Here is a 14,411-nt window from a genome sequence, read left to right as displayed (position 1 = left end):
AAAGGGGAAAATAGGGGCTGGAGAGATGGCTCAGCGGTTAAGAACACTGGTTGTTCTTGCAGAAGACCTGGGTTTGAATCCCAGCACACACATGGCAGCTAACAACTGTCTGTAACTCCAATCCCAGGGCATCCAACAGTCTCTTCTGACCTCCACTGGTATTGCATGACATGGTGCACTTACCTACATGCAGGCAATACATTCATACACATAAAATAAAAATAATAAAAATTTTAAAAAAGAATAGGTAATCTAGGTAATTAGGCCAGGCATGGTGATATAGACTTTTTTGTCCTTTACCACTCGGGAGGACAGGCAGGCAGCTCTCTGTGAGTCAAGGCCAGTCTTGTCTATATAATGAGAGCCCCTGTCTTACCCTCTACCCCTTCCCTAAAGAATAAGCAATCGATAATTTCTGGGAAACAAAATTGGGCACCTGAGGAATGGGAGTAGAAGACATTTTTATATGATAACAAAAATAAGATACAGTATTTTTCCATCAACCATCATACGTAGATACACACATTCAGATGGCAGCTTTATAAAATTATAAGTGACCTGAGTTCTATCAATTAACATTTCCCCTAATTAATAGTACAAAATGAAAGGAGACACAAACACAAAGCAGAGTAGCAATAAAAGGAGAAAACTAAGCACCTTTTCCTTTCCATTTAACCTTTGCAACAGACTGGCTAAAATCCACATGTATTCTCCTGTCATCTATAAGTACATTGTCCATTTTGAAGAATGCTTTCTCACAGTCTTCTTCCTGTTAGTAATTATAAAAATTCAAGCATAAATATTTATGGGAAAGATTTCTGTAGCTAAAACAAATACTGAAAATACAAAAAGTTTGTTTTTACTTAAATTAATATTTGAATACTTCTTACACACTAGACATTATTAAATGCATTGCATCTACTATCTTAATTAATACTGATAACAACCCTAGGAGGCACCATCTATTATTATCTCCACTGTCACAATGAGAAATCAGAAGTTCAGTGAGGTACAGTAGTAGCCAAAGGTCACACCACTGGCAACAGTCAGAGCCATCATTTTTAATTGAGGCAGTCTTACTACAGTGGACATACATATACTTATTGTGTTATACAAGTCAATTCTAGTTACTCAAAAGTCCAAATTATTGTATCCTAAATAGTGAAAGCTGTTTCCATAAATTTGGTGTTGAAAGTAATCTGACAGGGGCTGGGGGTATAGCTCAGCAGTAGAACACTTACCATGGACAAAGCTCCACGGAACCCCCAGCACCAAAACAAAACCTTTGGCAATTTGGCAACAATACTGGACCTAATTGGGGGTGGGACGGCTATGGCTTTTTCAAAATCCACTTAGTATAAATATTCATTTGTGTCACTGAAGAAATTTTTTGTGACTGATTCTAGATTTCTGGCCTGGTGAGGTATTACATATACAACAAATGTAATGTTCATGTGCATATGTATCTACTTATATAGCACACCTTTCTAAAATCTGACAAATTCTAAATTCAGAAGCCTATCTATAAGGTCTGTGATACCAAGGTCTGTGCTACTTCACAAGAACCTTTATTTTATTACTTTTTTGAGAGAGTATTTCATGTAGCCCAGGCTGGCCTCAAACTCACTATATATGTATGATCCTGAACTCCTGATCCTTTTGCCTTGATCTCCCAAGTGCTGTCATTACCAACATGTGCCCCCATGCCTGGTTTTATGCAGTGCTGAAGATTGAACCCAGGACTTCATACATGTCAGGCAAGCAGTCTACCAACTGAACAACATCCTCAACCCACAAGAACAATTTCTATTAGTAACTTCAGGAATTCTAAATCTGTTTCTGACAGCTGAAGACTACAATAATACATTTCAATTATGTACTCATCAGTATTCTATATTCCTGGAAACTTATTCTTTAGTCTGTTCACAATTTGCTAGAGACAATTCAAGGAGAAACAAAAGAATTAATTATAACCTTATTTACTTTCCATGTGTGTCAAGAATTAAATAGAATTAAATAGATCATAAACTCTACAGCTTTTTAAAAAAATTTTTATTTTATGTTTATGCATGTATTGCCTGCATGTAGGTAAGTGCACCTGTGTCGTGCAATGTCTGTGGAGGACAGAAGAGGCTGTCAGATCCCCTGGAACTGGAGTTACTGACAGTTGTTAGCTGCCATGTGGGTGCTGGGATTTGAACCCGGGTCTTCTGCAAGAACAGTCAGTGTTCTTAACCACTGAGCCATCTCTCCAGCCCAACTCTACAGCTTTTAGAGCCATTGTCAGGCACATGGTAGGCAATCAATTTTATGTTTGATTAGCTTATTATTCATACTTGAGCAGGTATAATTCCATCATTGTGCCATCTCTCCAAAGAGAAATTTCCCAAATCATTTTTATAGAAGGATAATAGCTACAAATACTCAATTTACTCATACCTTAATAGTAAGAAATCTCTTCAAAACTGAAAAATGGATTCAAATACATACATACATACATACATACATATGTGTATATACATACACATATATATGGAAATGCAAAATAAAAACAGTCAAGACAGATTTCAAGAACAACAAAATTAGAGACTCACACTGTAAGATATCAAAACACTATAAATCTATAGTGAGTAACAGAATGTAAGAGAAGAACAAAAGTATAGCACTTAGAACCAGTGATACATATGAATGCCTACTTTAGAACAAAGATGGTCTCAAAGAGCTTTGGAAGGATGTTTCTAATAAGTGGTGCCCATCACACAGCTATCCAAAGTAAGACAACATATTATTAATTTGTGTTTATTAAAAGACACCAATAGAAAAGGAAAAGGGTAATGCACAGAACAGAAGGTATAGGTCTGCCATAAAATCAAAAAAGAGCTTATATCCAGAGCATATAAAGAAGTCTTATGAGGGGCTGGAGAGATGGCTCAGCAGTTAAGAACACTGCAGAAGACCCGGGTTCGAATCCCAGCATCCACATGGCAGCTAACAACTGTCTGTAACTCCAGTTCTAGTGGATCCGACAGCCTCTTCTGTCCTCTGCGAGCATTGCATGACACAGGTGCACCAACCTACATGCAGGCATAACACTCATACACATAAAATAAAATTAAAAAAAAAAAAGAATTCTTATGAGCCAGGTGTGGTGGCTCACACCTTTAATCCCAGCACTCAGGAGACAGGCAGGCGGATCTCTGAGTTCAGAGCCAGCCTGGTCTACATAGTAAGTTTCAGGCCCAGCTGGGCCTACAGGGAGACTCTCTCCAAAAAAAAAATAATAATAAAAATAAAATTTGTTTATAAAATAGTATATACACGCTGGGGACATAGCTCAATGTATGAAAGGGTTTGTTACACAAGCATGAGGACCAGAGTTTGGATCTCTAGCAATCATGTAAATGCCAATTGGGCATTTACATTGCTGCACTCCCAGCACTCTAGAGGTAGAGACAGAGCATCTCTGAGGCAAGCTGGCAAGCTATAGTAGCCAAATCTGTGAACTCCCAAGTTTAGGGAGAGACCTTGCCTCAATAAAGTCAAATGCCAATGAAAATTAAGAGTTAAAAACTACAGGCAGCCAGGTGTGGTGGCGCACTTCTTTAATCCCAGCACTAGGAAGGCAGAGGCTGGAGGATCTCTGTGAGCTCAAGGCGAGTTGGGTCTACATAGTGAGTCCTAGGCCAGCTGGGGCTACAGGGAGACCCTGTATTCCTGACAGGCAGGAATACATATGAATCTTTAAGGAAAACACTGGCAAAGGAAGCTAGACACAAAAGAACACACACTGTGCTCCCTTTTATACTGTTTAAAATTAGATAAAAGTAATCTATGATGTTAGATGAAGCAGTTATGGAAATTATTAGAAAGAGCTACAAAGATGTCTTCTGGGATACTGATAATTTTTAAAAATATTTTATTTATTATTTTTATTTTGTGTGTATGAGTGTATTTCCTGCATGTATGTGAGTGCACCCATGTTGTGCAATGCTACAGAGGTCAGAAGAGGGCTTCAGATTCCCCTAGAACTAGAGTTAAGGATGGTTCGTAGTCACCATGTGGGTGCTGGGAATGAACCTGGGTCCTCTGCAAGAGTGGTCAGTGTTCTTAACTGCTGAGCCATCTCTCCAGTTCCAGGATACTGATAATTTTTTTCTGCTGCTTTTTTTTCCTTTCCCTACATGATGATTTATATCTGTGTATTAACTCTGTTGCAATTCATCAATCTATTCATCTATGGTCTATACATTTTATAAAGTTCAATTAAAGTTAATTTACGATCATATTATTGGGAGTATAGAAGTTGTCTAACAGACTTGGTTGTAAACACAAAGAGGCTACCTATAGGAATCAAGAAATCAAATAACGTAGCTTCATTTGATTTTCAAGAAAAAATAAAGCCTGGAAAAGATCTGCTTCAAATACCGAAATGTTGATTCATGATAAAGAATCTCTAGCCTCCTAATCACCCTCTGCCCTCAAGCTGACCTGAACTATGTATCTGCAGAATATGGCCTAACTGCAGAAGACTGAAAGCCATGGCAGTCATTTGTCACAAATGTGTGAGCAAATAAAGAAAATATTGAAAAATGTCAATGACAGAATTGTGTCTGATAGATGAAAAATGTTCACTATAAACCAAAGATAAAGCACACTTCCTGTGGGCACCAATAAGCCTTGTTAAATGTAATTTTTAAGACACAGTATTTAGATATAAGCTGCTATATGTCTTTTTTCCTCAATCTTCCATTATTCATCTTGAATCTCTAGGACTTATAGTGCCTAAAATATAGAATACATTTAAGAAATATTTTGGAATCTCTATAGCTTAGAACAAGGCACTGCTATTGGACACTTATCAGCCCAAAAAAAAAAAAAAAAAAAAAAAAAAAAGATCAAACAACAAAACCCAGCAAAGGATGTGACTAAATTCATGAGGAGCAGTGTGAAAGATATACTTCCACATTCAAGTCCCAGCTATGCATTCACTAGGTACATGATGCTGAGTAAGCCATAGTACCACTTTGTGTCTCCACTGGTTTTGAAAAGGAAGATAGAGTATCTATCTCATAGAGTTATGACAAATACAGGAAAACTAACACGTCTGACTTGAAATATTTACCAACATAAGCTAGCATCATTGCAGATCTAAAAGCAACTATCTGATCTAATTTTCAAACTTAAGTATAAGGAAGGAAAGGTCTACAAAGTTAAAGAAATATTGCCCAGTGCTGGCAAGTGATAGAGCTTAGATTGAATCGTAAATCTTAACACTCCATCATTTCTCTTCTGTCACTCAGTTATAGCTCCACCTAAGTAACAATGAAGATAATTAACAGTATGTGAAGACTTTGTTTTGTTTTGTTTGACACAGGGTCTCCCTAACCACACTGGAACTTGTTATGCACACCAGGCTGGACTTGAACTCAGAGATCAACTTGCCTCTGCCTCATGAGTGCTGAAATTAAAGGGTATGCCGCCATGCCCTGCCCAGGACTTTTCTTAAAACTTTAAAAGTTCTAAAAATAAACATATTCAGGCAGACTGTATCTGAACATACAGTAAACATGCATTAGTAATAATAGGTGTTGAAGTATTCCCTATGTAAATGCAATAAAGTTAACTTTCTTGGATGCCAAAAGAAAAGCACAATCCTAAAAACCAGAGAGTACTAATAATTTTTTAAGTACTTTATTTATTATTTTTTAAATATTTTATTATTTTCTGTGTATAGGTATATTGCCTACGTGTACGTGAGTGCACCCACATTGTGCAATGCCGAGGAGGTCAGAATAGGGCATCGGATTCCCCTGGAACTGGAGTTAAAGACAGTTCTTAGCCGCTATGTGGGTGCTGGGAATTGAACCAGGATCCTCTGCAAGAGCAGTCAGTGCTCTTAACCACCGAGGCAACTCTCCAGCCCCCAAAGCTGTTTTTTTTTTTTTTTTAAAAAAACCTTTAAAAAAATTTATTGAGAATTTCATACATGCATACAAGGTGTTTTGATCAAATCCATACCTACTCCCTCCCCTCCAACTCCTCCTGTATCTCCCCATCACTTTTTCTTGAACAACTTCGAGTACGCTTTCTTTTTATTTTTTTAATGGGGCTTTTTGCTACTCTAACATCTCCCCCTTCTTGGGAGTCTTTTAGATAGGCCCACTGAAGGGGTACCCCAATTTCCTTACCCTGCTTCCCTGTTCAGCATGAAAGAAGCCAGAGTGGTCTGCGTCCTAATTCCCTATTGGCAATTTGGGTAACCTCTTCAGAGGATGCTGTGATAAGAATAGGAGTTAGATGGCCTCCTATTAAAGGAGTGGTAGCACCCGCCTTTAATCCCAGCACTTGGGAGGCAGAGACAGGTGGATCTTTGTGAGTTGGAGGACAGCCTAGTCTACATAATGAATTCCAGGACAGCTGGGGCTACAAGGAGACCCTGTCTCAAAAAGAAAGGAGAAAAAAAAATAGGAGGTAGGAATTGGCTAGGCAGTTAGGGTAAAAAGACCCCAAAGAAAAGTAGCCAGTTTCTTGGCTAAATATCAAAATGTTCTTGGGCCTCTTAGCAACATACTCTGATCCAAAGGCCAAAAATACCTGAAGTATTTGGGAGCTCTTATGCCTAGTTTTTCATTTTTAATACTATATAAAAACAGAATAGCCAGGTGCAGTGGTATAAACCTCTAATCCCAGCTACATGGGAAGCTAAAGCAGAAAGGTCACTATCTGAGACCAACCTATGCAGCACACCAAGAGCCCATCTTCAAATAAATAAATAAAATAAACAGAATCTCACATATTTAAATTAACACTTACCTTCTCAAATTCAATAAATGCGTAACAGAGGGATTCTCTTGTTTTCAAATCCCGAATAACTTCACAACTGGAAAAAAATTTGAAAAGTCACTTTAAAAAACAAACATTCACTTTCATTCTTCAGAACAGAGCAAAGTAAACCAGTTATTAAAGAGCAAAGTTAAACTCACAGAACTCTATTTTTCCACATTCTTTCAACAATTCTTTTAAAGAAAAACAAAAACAAAAAAACATAGTGGACTGGAAAGATGACTCCATGGTTAAGAGCACTGGCTGCTCTTACAGAAAACCCAGGTTCAGTTCCCAGCACCCACATGGTGGCTAACAACTGTCCTTAACTATAGTTCCAGGGGATCTGAAACCCTCTTCTGACCTCCTTCCGCATGTATATACATGCAGGGATTACACTCATACACGTAAAATAAAAATAATAATTAATAAACCATATTATCTAAATTCTACTCTAAATGCACTAGCTAGGTTCACATTCTTCAGTTCCCAAAGTACTGAAAAAAACATAAAATACAACTTTCTTTTAACAAAAATAAACTGCTAATTTTTCATTTTAAAATTATTTTTTGTTTTTATGTATTTATTTTTTCTGAGACAAGATCTTATGTATCCCTGACTGCCCTGGTATTCACGACAAAGCCCAGGGTAATCTCAAACTCACAGCACTCTTTCTGTCTCAACATCTATGTGCTAAGATTACAGCTATATACTATTACTGCCAGCAAAACTTTTAAATCATAATGTATTTTTGATTCAAATAGAAAATAGTTATAGAATACTTTTATTTTAGAATAAAATATGTGCATTTTTATATGTATGAGTGTTTAGTATGCTTATGCTTTGGAATTTTAATGTAAATGAAGCTCAAATTTAATGCTGTAATATACAGTTATTACATGAAATGAACTTACCAAACAATAATCAAGGTAAAGAGCCAAGAAGGTAGAGTTGCGAGCATGTCTTGTCTCTTTCCCTATGTGTCATGTCATTTTATTTATTTGTTGTTTTTTTTTTTTTTTTGAGACAGGGTTGCCCTGTATTCTCAATTGGCCTGGAACTCACTGTGTAGACCAGGCTGGCCTTGATCTCACAGATATCCACCTGCCTCTTCTTCCAAAGTGCCAGAACTAAAGGTGTGCATCACCACACCTGGCCATACATATCATTTTAAAAACATGATAGGAAATCCTATCATAATAATGTTAATCAATGAGAAAATAGTCTCTCCCTTTCTCACAGAAATACTTGTTTATGCTGGGTGTGGTGATGTGGTGGAAGGCAGAGGCAGGCAGATCTCAGGAGTTCCAGGCCAGCTGGGGCTACAGGGAGACCCTGTCTCAAAAAGATCAAAAGAAAAGAAAAGGAAAAGAAATACTTGTTTACATATTTTTACATTAATAACATAGGGAAGGGGTCAGTAAGGTGGCTTCACAAGTAAAGGTGCTTGCCACAAAACCTCACAACCTAAGTTTAATTCCTGGGATCCACATGGTAGAGAAAATCGACTCCTGCAAAGTGTCCTTTGACCTCCAATATATGGCACACTCCAACCATGCTGTGGATTAAAGAAGGTTACTCTTAAAAAAAAAAAACTAAATAGATAAATAAAAAAAAAAGGCTAGTACTATTTTATTTTTTTTTAATAATAATGGGCAAGAGTGATGGTACAGCAGTTAAGAGCACCTGCTGCTCTTTCAAGGATTCAAGTTTGGTTTCCAGCTCACAACTGTATATTAAGTCTAGTTCCAAGGGAACCGATGCCCTCTTTTGGCCTTTGCAGGCACTTGCACACAAGTGGTACACACTCACACACACGTACACATAAATAAAAACATAGGGGGTGGAGAGAAGGCTCAGTAGTTAAGAGCAGTGGCTTTTCTTCCAGAAGACCTGGATTCAGTTCCAAGCATCCACGTAGCAGATAACAATTGTCTATAACTCCAGTTCCAGAGAACTGGATATCCCCTCTAGCCTCCATAGGTACTGCATTACATGGGTACACTTATATACATGTAGGCAAAACCTACATACATATAAAATAAATCAAAAAATTAAAAACAAATCTTTAAAATAAAAACTCAGCCAGGCATAGTAGCGCACACCTATAATTCCAGCACCTGGGAGGTACAAGCAGGCAGATTTATGTGAGATCAAGGCCAGCCTGGTCTATAATACTGAGTTCCCAGCTAGCTGGACTACAGGGAAATCTTGTCTCAAAAAAAATAAACAGATAAAAATAAAAACTCAACATTAAAATTTTAAATATAGAGAATAGCAAAAGAAAAAAATTTTAATTAGGGTATGTCCTGGATAGCTTTAGTGTCAACTTGACACACCTGGGTTGAAGGAGCCTCAACTGGGGAATTGCCTCTATTGAACTGGCCTGTGGCCATGTCGATGGGGCATCTTCTTGATTGTTGAGTGATGTGGGAGGGTCCAACCCACTGTGGGTGGTGCCATCCCTGGGCAGGTGGGCCTATGTTGCATAAGAAAGCAGGCTGAGCAGGGGCCAGGGGAACAGTGTTCCTCCATGGCCTGTGCTCCAGCTCCTGCCTCCAGGTTCCTGCCCTGAGTTCCTACCTTGGGCTCTCTGATGAACTGTGACCCGGGAGATGTAAGATAAATAAACCCTTTTCTCCCCAAGTTGGTAGTGGTCAGTGTTTTGTCACAGCAATGAAGAAACAAACTAGGACAGGTGGTCTGAGGAGATGGCTGAGTTCATAGAGGGTTTATCTTGAATACATAAGTGAGTTTGAGCCCCAGAACTCACATTAAAAAGTAGAAGTGTAAAGCCAGGCATGGTGGCGCATGCCTGTAGTCCCAGCACTTGGGAGGCAGAGGCAGGCGGATCTCTGTGAGTTCAAGGCCAGCCTGGTCTACATAGTGAGGTCTAGGACAGCTGGGGCTAAAGGGAGACCCTGTCTTAAAAAAAAAAAAAAAAAAAAAAAAGTAGAAGTGTAAACTTTTAATCCCAGCACTGGGAAGGTGAAGACAGGTGGATCCCTGGAGCTTGATGGACATCCAGCCTAACATACTTGATGACTACCAGGCCAATAAGAGACACTGTCTCAAAAACAGGTAGACAGTGACTAAGGAATGATACCAAAGTTGTCCTCAGGCCTCTATACAGTCATACACACAAATTTATATATATAAATACATACATACCAATACAAACAATACTACAACAACAAAAAACAGTGAGGTGAGGGAATGTAAACCTCCCAGGCACTGGAATTAAAGGTGTGTGCTACCATGCCTGGCTGAGTTTTTATTTTAAAGCTCTCAGAAGACTGAAACAGGAGGACAAGAGGTTCAAGGCCAGAGTAGACTACAATAGCGAAATTATCTCAAAAGCCAAAAAAAGAAAAAATAAAGCCAACGTCACAGCGTAGTAGAGTTCTAAGTTCTTAGTAGAGTTCCTGCATGTTCCTAAGCATGCAGGAAACCCTAGGTTTAATCCCCAGCACTACATAAACTGGGTGTGGTGGCACACTATAATCCCATCACTCAGAAGGTGGAGGCAGGAAGATCAAAGCTCAGCCATCCTAGGCTACATGATACATTTTGCAATTTTGACAGACTGCTGATAATTTTAGGAGTTGATTAAATGAGATAAGATTTTTAAAATATGAAACAGGATTGTTAAGAATATTACAGAACTAAACAAATTGCTCTACTCATTTCCTGAAATGAGTGAAAATGTCTGTGTTGGGAGTTGGAGAATCACGCAAATACTTGTACATGTATGTAACAGACATTCTTCTTTCCTAGTCCCAACACTCATCTATAAAAATTACCAAAATTCACTCAAGTTGACAGACTCACCAAATATGTTATCAGAAAACCATCAATTAACATCTAGATAGTGTATAATTTCTCTTTCACTAATTCTGGGATTACCTTCTTATTGGCCCAAATCTTGAGAATATTATTTCCAGATCCTCATCTGTGGTCACTGGATTCAATTTACATACAAACAGCACATTTTCTGGAGGCTTAATATCTGCATCAGGTAGGTCTCCCACCTAGTTCATAAATAAGAACACAAATCAATTTCTTTAGTTTCCACTTTAAATATTTTATCCAGGCCCACAACACTAATTTCCATGAACTAACTAAGTTTATATCATAAACTTATAGGCTTCCGGGAGGGGGAGATTTAAGAAAATATTTCAAGGGGCTGGAGAGATAGCTCAGTAGTTAAGAACACTGACTGTTCTTGCAGAAGGCATGGGTTTGAATCCCAGCACCCACATGGCAGCTAACAACTGTCCATAACTCCAGTTTCAGGGGATCTGACAGCCCCTTCTTTCCTCCACAGGCATTGCACGACACTGGTGCACCTACCTATTGTGCAGGCAATACATGCATACACATAAAATAAAAATAATTAAAAAAAAATATTTCAAGAGCCAGCACAATGGTTCAGCAGGTAAAGGTGCTTACCAGCAACACTGAAGACCTGAGTTTGATCCTTGGAACTCACATGGTGGAAAGAAAGAAGGAACCTCCAAAATATGTCCTTTGACCCACATGTGCATTGTGGTGCACATGCGCGCACACACACACACACACACACACTACACAAATAAGTAAACAGAAGATGAAGCCTGTTAATTAATGGTGAGAATCAAAAGGATCACCTATTAAAAGGTCAAGCATTCAAAGCAGTAATAATATCAAACACTACCATGGGTGTGCAGACAAGAACTCTCATTTATTGCTGGCAGGAATGCAAAATGTGCAGCTATTTTGAAATAGTTTAGCAGTTTCTTACAAAGCTATTGCATATCATCCATCAAGTGCATGCCTATTTACTCCAACGTGTTAAAACATGTCTACACAAAAATCTGCACATAAATGTTTATGGCAGTCAGCAGGTAAGATGGCTCAGTGGGTAAAGCATGCTTGCCACCAAGCCTGACAACCTGAATTTGAGTCCCAGAACCCACATAGAAGCTGTCCTCTGACCTCCACATATGCTCCCATGCATAAACACACACACACACACACACACACACACACACACACACACTAAAATAAACATTCAAAAAAAAATGTTAATCTAGCTGGGACTGTAATCTACAGAACTTGGGAGGTAGAGGCAGAAGGAACAAAGTTTAAGACTAGCCTAACCTATGCAGAGAGTTCAAAGTTAGCCCAGTTTACATGACACCACGGTTCAAAAGACAAAACAAAACAAAAAAATGCTAATCTAGACAAACATGGTGGCTCATGCCTGTAATCTCGGAACATGGGAAGCTGAGAAAGGAGTAGCAGGAGTTCAAGGTTACAGCATTCTCATCCAGTTATGCAAAAGACTGACTTTCTTAGAGTATTTCTTAGTACTGGTTACTACCCTTAGATATATAATGTGCTCACTAAAGGGGATGTTTTTAATTTTTTAAAATTTTATTTATTTTATTTTATTTTAGTTTAGTTTAGTTTAGTTTATGTGTATGAGTGTATTTCCTGCATGTAGGTAAGTGTGCCAGTGTCCTGCAATACCCACGGAGGACAGAAGAGGCTATCCAGATCCCCTTGAACTGGAGTTATGGACAGTTTGTTAGCTGCCATGTGGGTGCTGGGATTCGAACCTGGATCCTCTGCAAGAACCACCAGTGTTCTTGACTGCTGAGCCATCTCCCCAGCCCCTAATCTTTTTTTTTTTTTTTTTTAAAAGACAGGGCCTCACTATGTAGACCTGTCTGGTCTGGAACTCATTATGTAGACCGTTGGCCTCAAACTCACAGAGAGCTGCTTGCCTCTGCCTATGCCTCCTGAATGCTGGGATAAAAGGTATGTGTTACCAAGCCTAGAGAGAGCACATATTTTTTTTTTTTTAATTTTATGTGTATGAGTATATTGCCTGCATGTATGTGAGTGCACCCATGTCATGCAATGCTGCAGAGGCCAGAGGAGGGCTTCGGATTCCCCTAGAACTGGAGTAAAGGATGGTTCTAGTCGCCATGTGAGTGCTGGGAATCGAACCCGGGTCCTCTGCAAGAGCAGTCAGTGCTCTTAACCACTGAGCCATCTCTCCAGCCCCGAGAGCACGTATTTTTAACTTGAGTTTATTTGACATTTTCTGAAACCATGGCATTTAATATTTGTTCATTTACACTGGTGATACTAATATAAATTTTATAATACACCACAAACTTGAAAGCTCTATTATAAAGAATACCAAAAGCATAATTACTATCCATTCCTTCAAACATTTTTTTTATTATTTAGTAGGTGTAGCTATTGTAATTTTATTCCATAAAAACACAAAATGAAAAAAATGTTTAATCAATTGTTTATCTACTGAATAATTATTCTCCAAAGATTTTTGCCCAGGTTTATTACCCTTCTTAATATTTGGAATTAAAAATTTTTTAAAATATATTTACTATTTTTATTTGATGTGTATGAGTGTTATGCTTGCATGTACGTAAGTACACCTGGGTTGTGCAATGCTTGTGGAGGACAGAAGAGGCTGTTGGATCCCCTAGAACTGGAGTTATAGACAGTTGTTAGCTGCCATGTGGGTGCTGGGATTCAAACCCGGGTCTTCTGCAAGAAGTCAGTGTTCTTAACCACTGAGCCATCCGTCCAGCCCCTAAAAATTATTAATATGTGTAAAATATAGAATTAAAGCAATCTTTAAAAATTAGATGATATTAAACTGAAATTCAATTAATATTTCTAAATTAAGACAATCTCACATTTTTTAAATTCCTTTTTTACATTTGTGGATCATGTATGTTTGTCAATGTGGGCATATGTGTGACAAGATGTGCATATAGAGGTCAGAGGACAATTTATGGGAGTCAGTTCTCTCCTATCACGTGGGTTCCAGTGATCCAACTTAGGTCATTAGGATTAGCAGTAAGCATCTTTACCAACATTTCACTAGACCAATCTCTCCCATTTTTAAAAAAAGGCACTTTAAGGAAAATAGAACCAAACTATTTTCATGCTAATCTGTCACATGAAGTTTAATTTAGAAAAAAGCCCACTAATTTTTCCTATTAAGACTATTACAAGAGCTAAAAGCAGATAAACTCACAAGAATATGTTAAATATGTTATGTAACAATTTGAACAAAGACACTTATCTTACCATCTCCAAAAGAATAGCTTGAGTTTTGGCTTCTTTTTCTGCCTTTATTTCTTCTACTTCTTCAGCTGATCTTCCTTTGAAGTCATCAATTTCTTCATCTGCTCCAATTCGACCACTCTGGAAGAGAGAAGTTACTTACATAAAGATTTAAATTTTAAAGCTCTGAGACACATGCAAGACATCCTATTTTATTCTTATTCTATCAAACATAACAGAATAACGGAAACAAATTTATAAATCTCTGGACACTGATTTAAAATTCTGTAATATTTGCCATAGTTGGCTTCTGATTGATGATAAAATCAAAATAAGTATTTTTATAGATATTACTACCCAACTAAGTGCTAAGTAGAGAGGAAAAATTATTTTTATTTATTTATTTATTTTTGGTCATTTTGAGACACGGTCTCCCTATAGCTCCAGCTGTCCTGGAACTCACTAAGTAGACCAGGCTGGCCTTGAACTCACAGAGATCC

General features: G+C 38.0%; 1 protein-coding gene across 1 annotated transcript in view; it reads right to left on the bottom strand.

Annotated features, from left to right (window-relative positions):
* The window catches only part of Ppil4 (peptidylprolyl isomerase like 4), a 46,127-nt gene that overhangs the window by 18,406 nt on the left and 13,310 nt on the right, over positions 1-14,411 (bottom strand). The window contains exons 7-10 of the mRNA XM_008830417.3: positions 13,936-14,052; positions 10,729-10,853; positions 6,814-6,880; positions 658-769 (exon numbers count right to left, since the gene is read on the bottom strand). Of these exons, the coding sequence (XP_008828639.1) occupies positions 658-769; positions 6,814-6,880; positions 10,729-10,853; positions 13,936-14,052 (421 nt within the window). The remainder of the gene's footprint in view (positions 1-657; positions 770-6,813; positions 6,881-10,728; positions 10,854-13,935; positions 14,053-14,411) is intronic.

The sequence above is a fragment of the Nannospalax galili genome, unplaced genomic scaffold (assembly GCF_000622305.1).
Source record: "Nannospalax galili isolate Female #2095 unplaced genomic scaffold, S.galili_v1.0 scaffold395, whole genome shotgun sequence".
In the NCBI taxonomy this organism is placed as follows: domain Eukaryota; kingdom Metazoa; phylum Chordata; class Mammalia; order Rodentia; family Spalacidae; genus Nannospalax; species Nannospalax galili.
The sequence above is the reverse complement of the archived record's forward strand: the minus strand, read 5'-3'. Positions and strand labels throughout refer to the sequence as shown.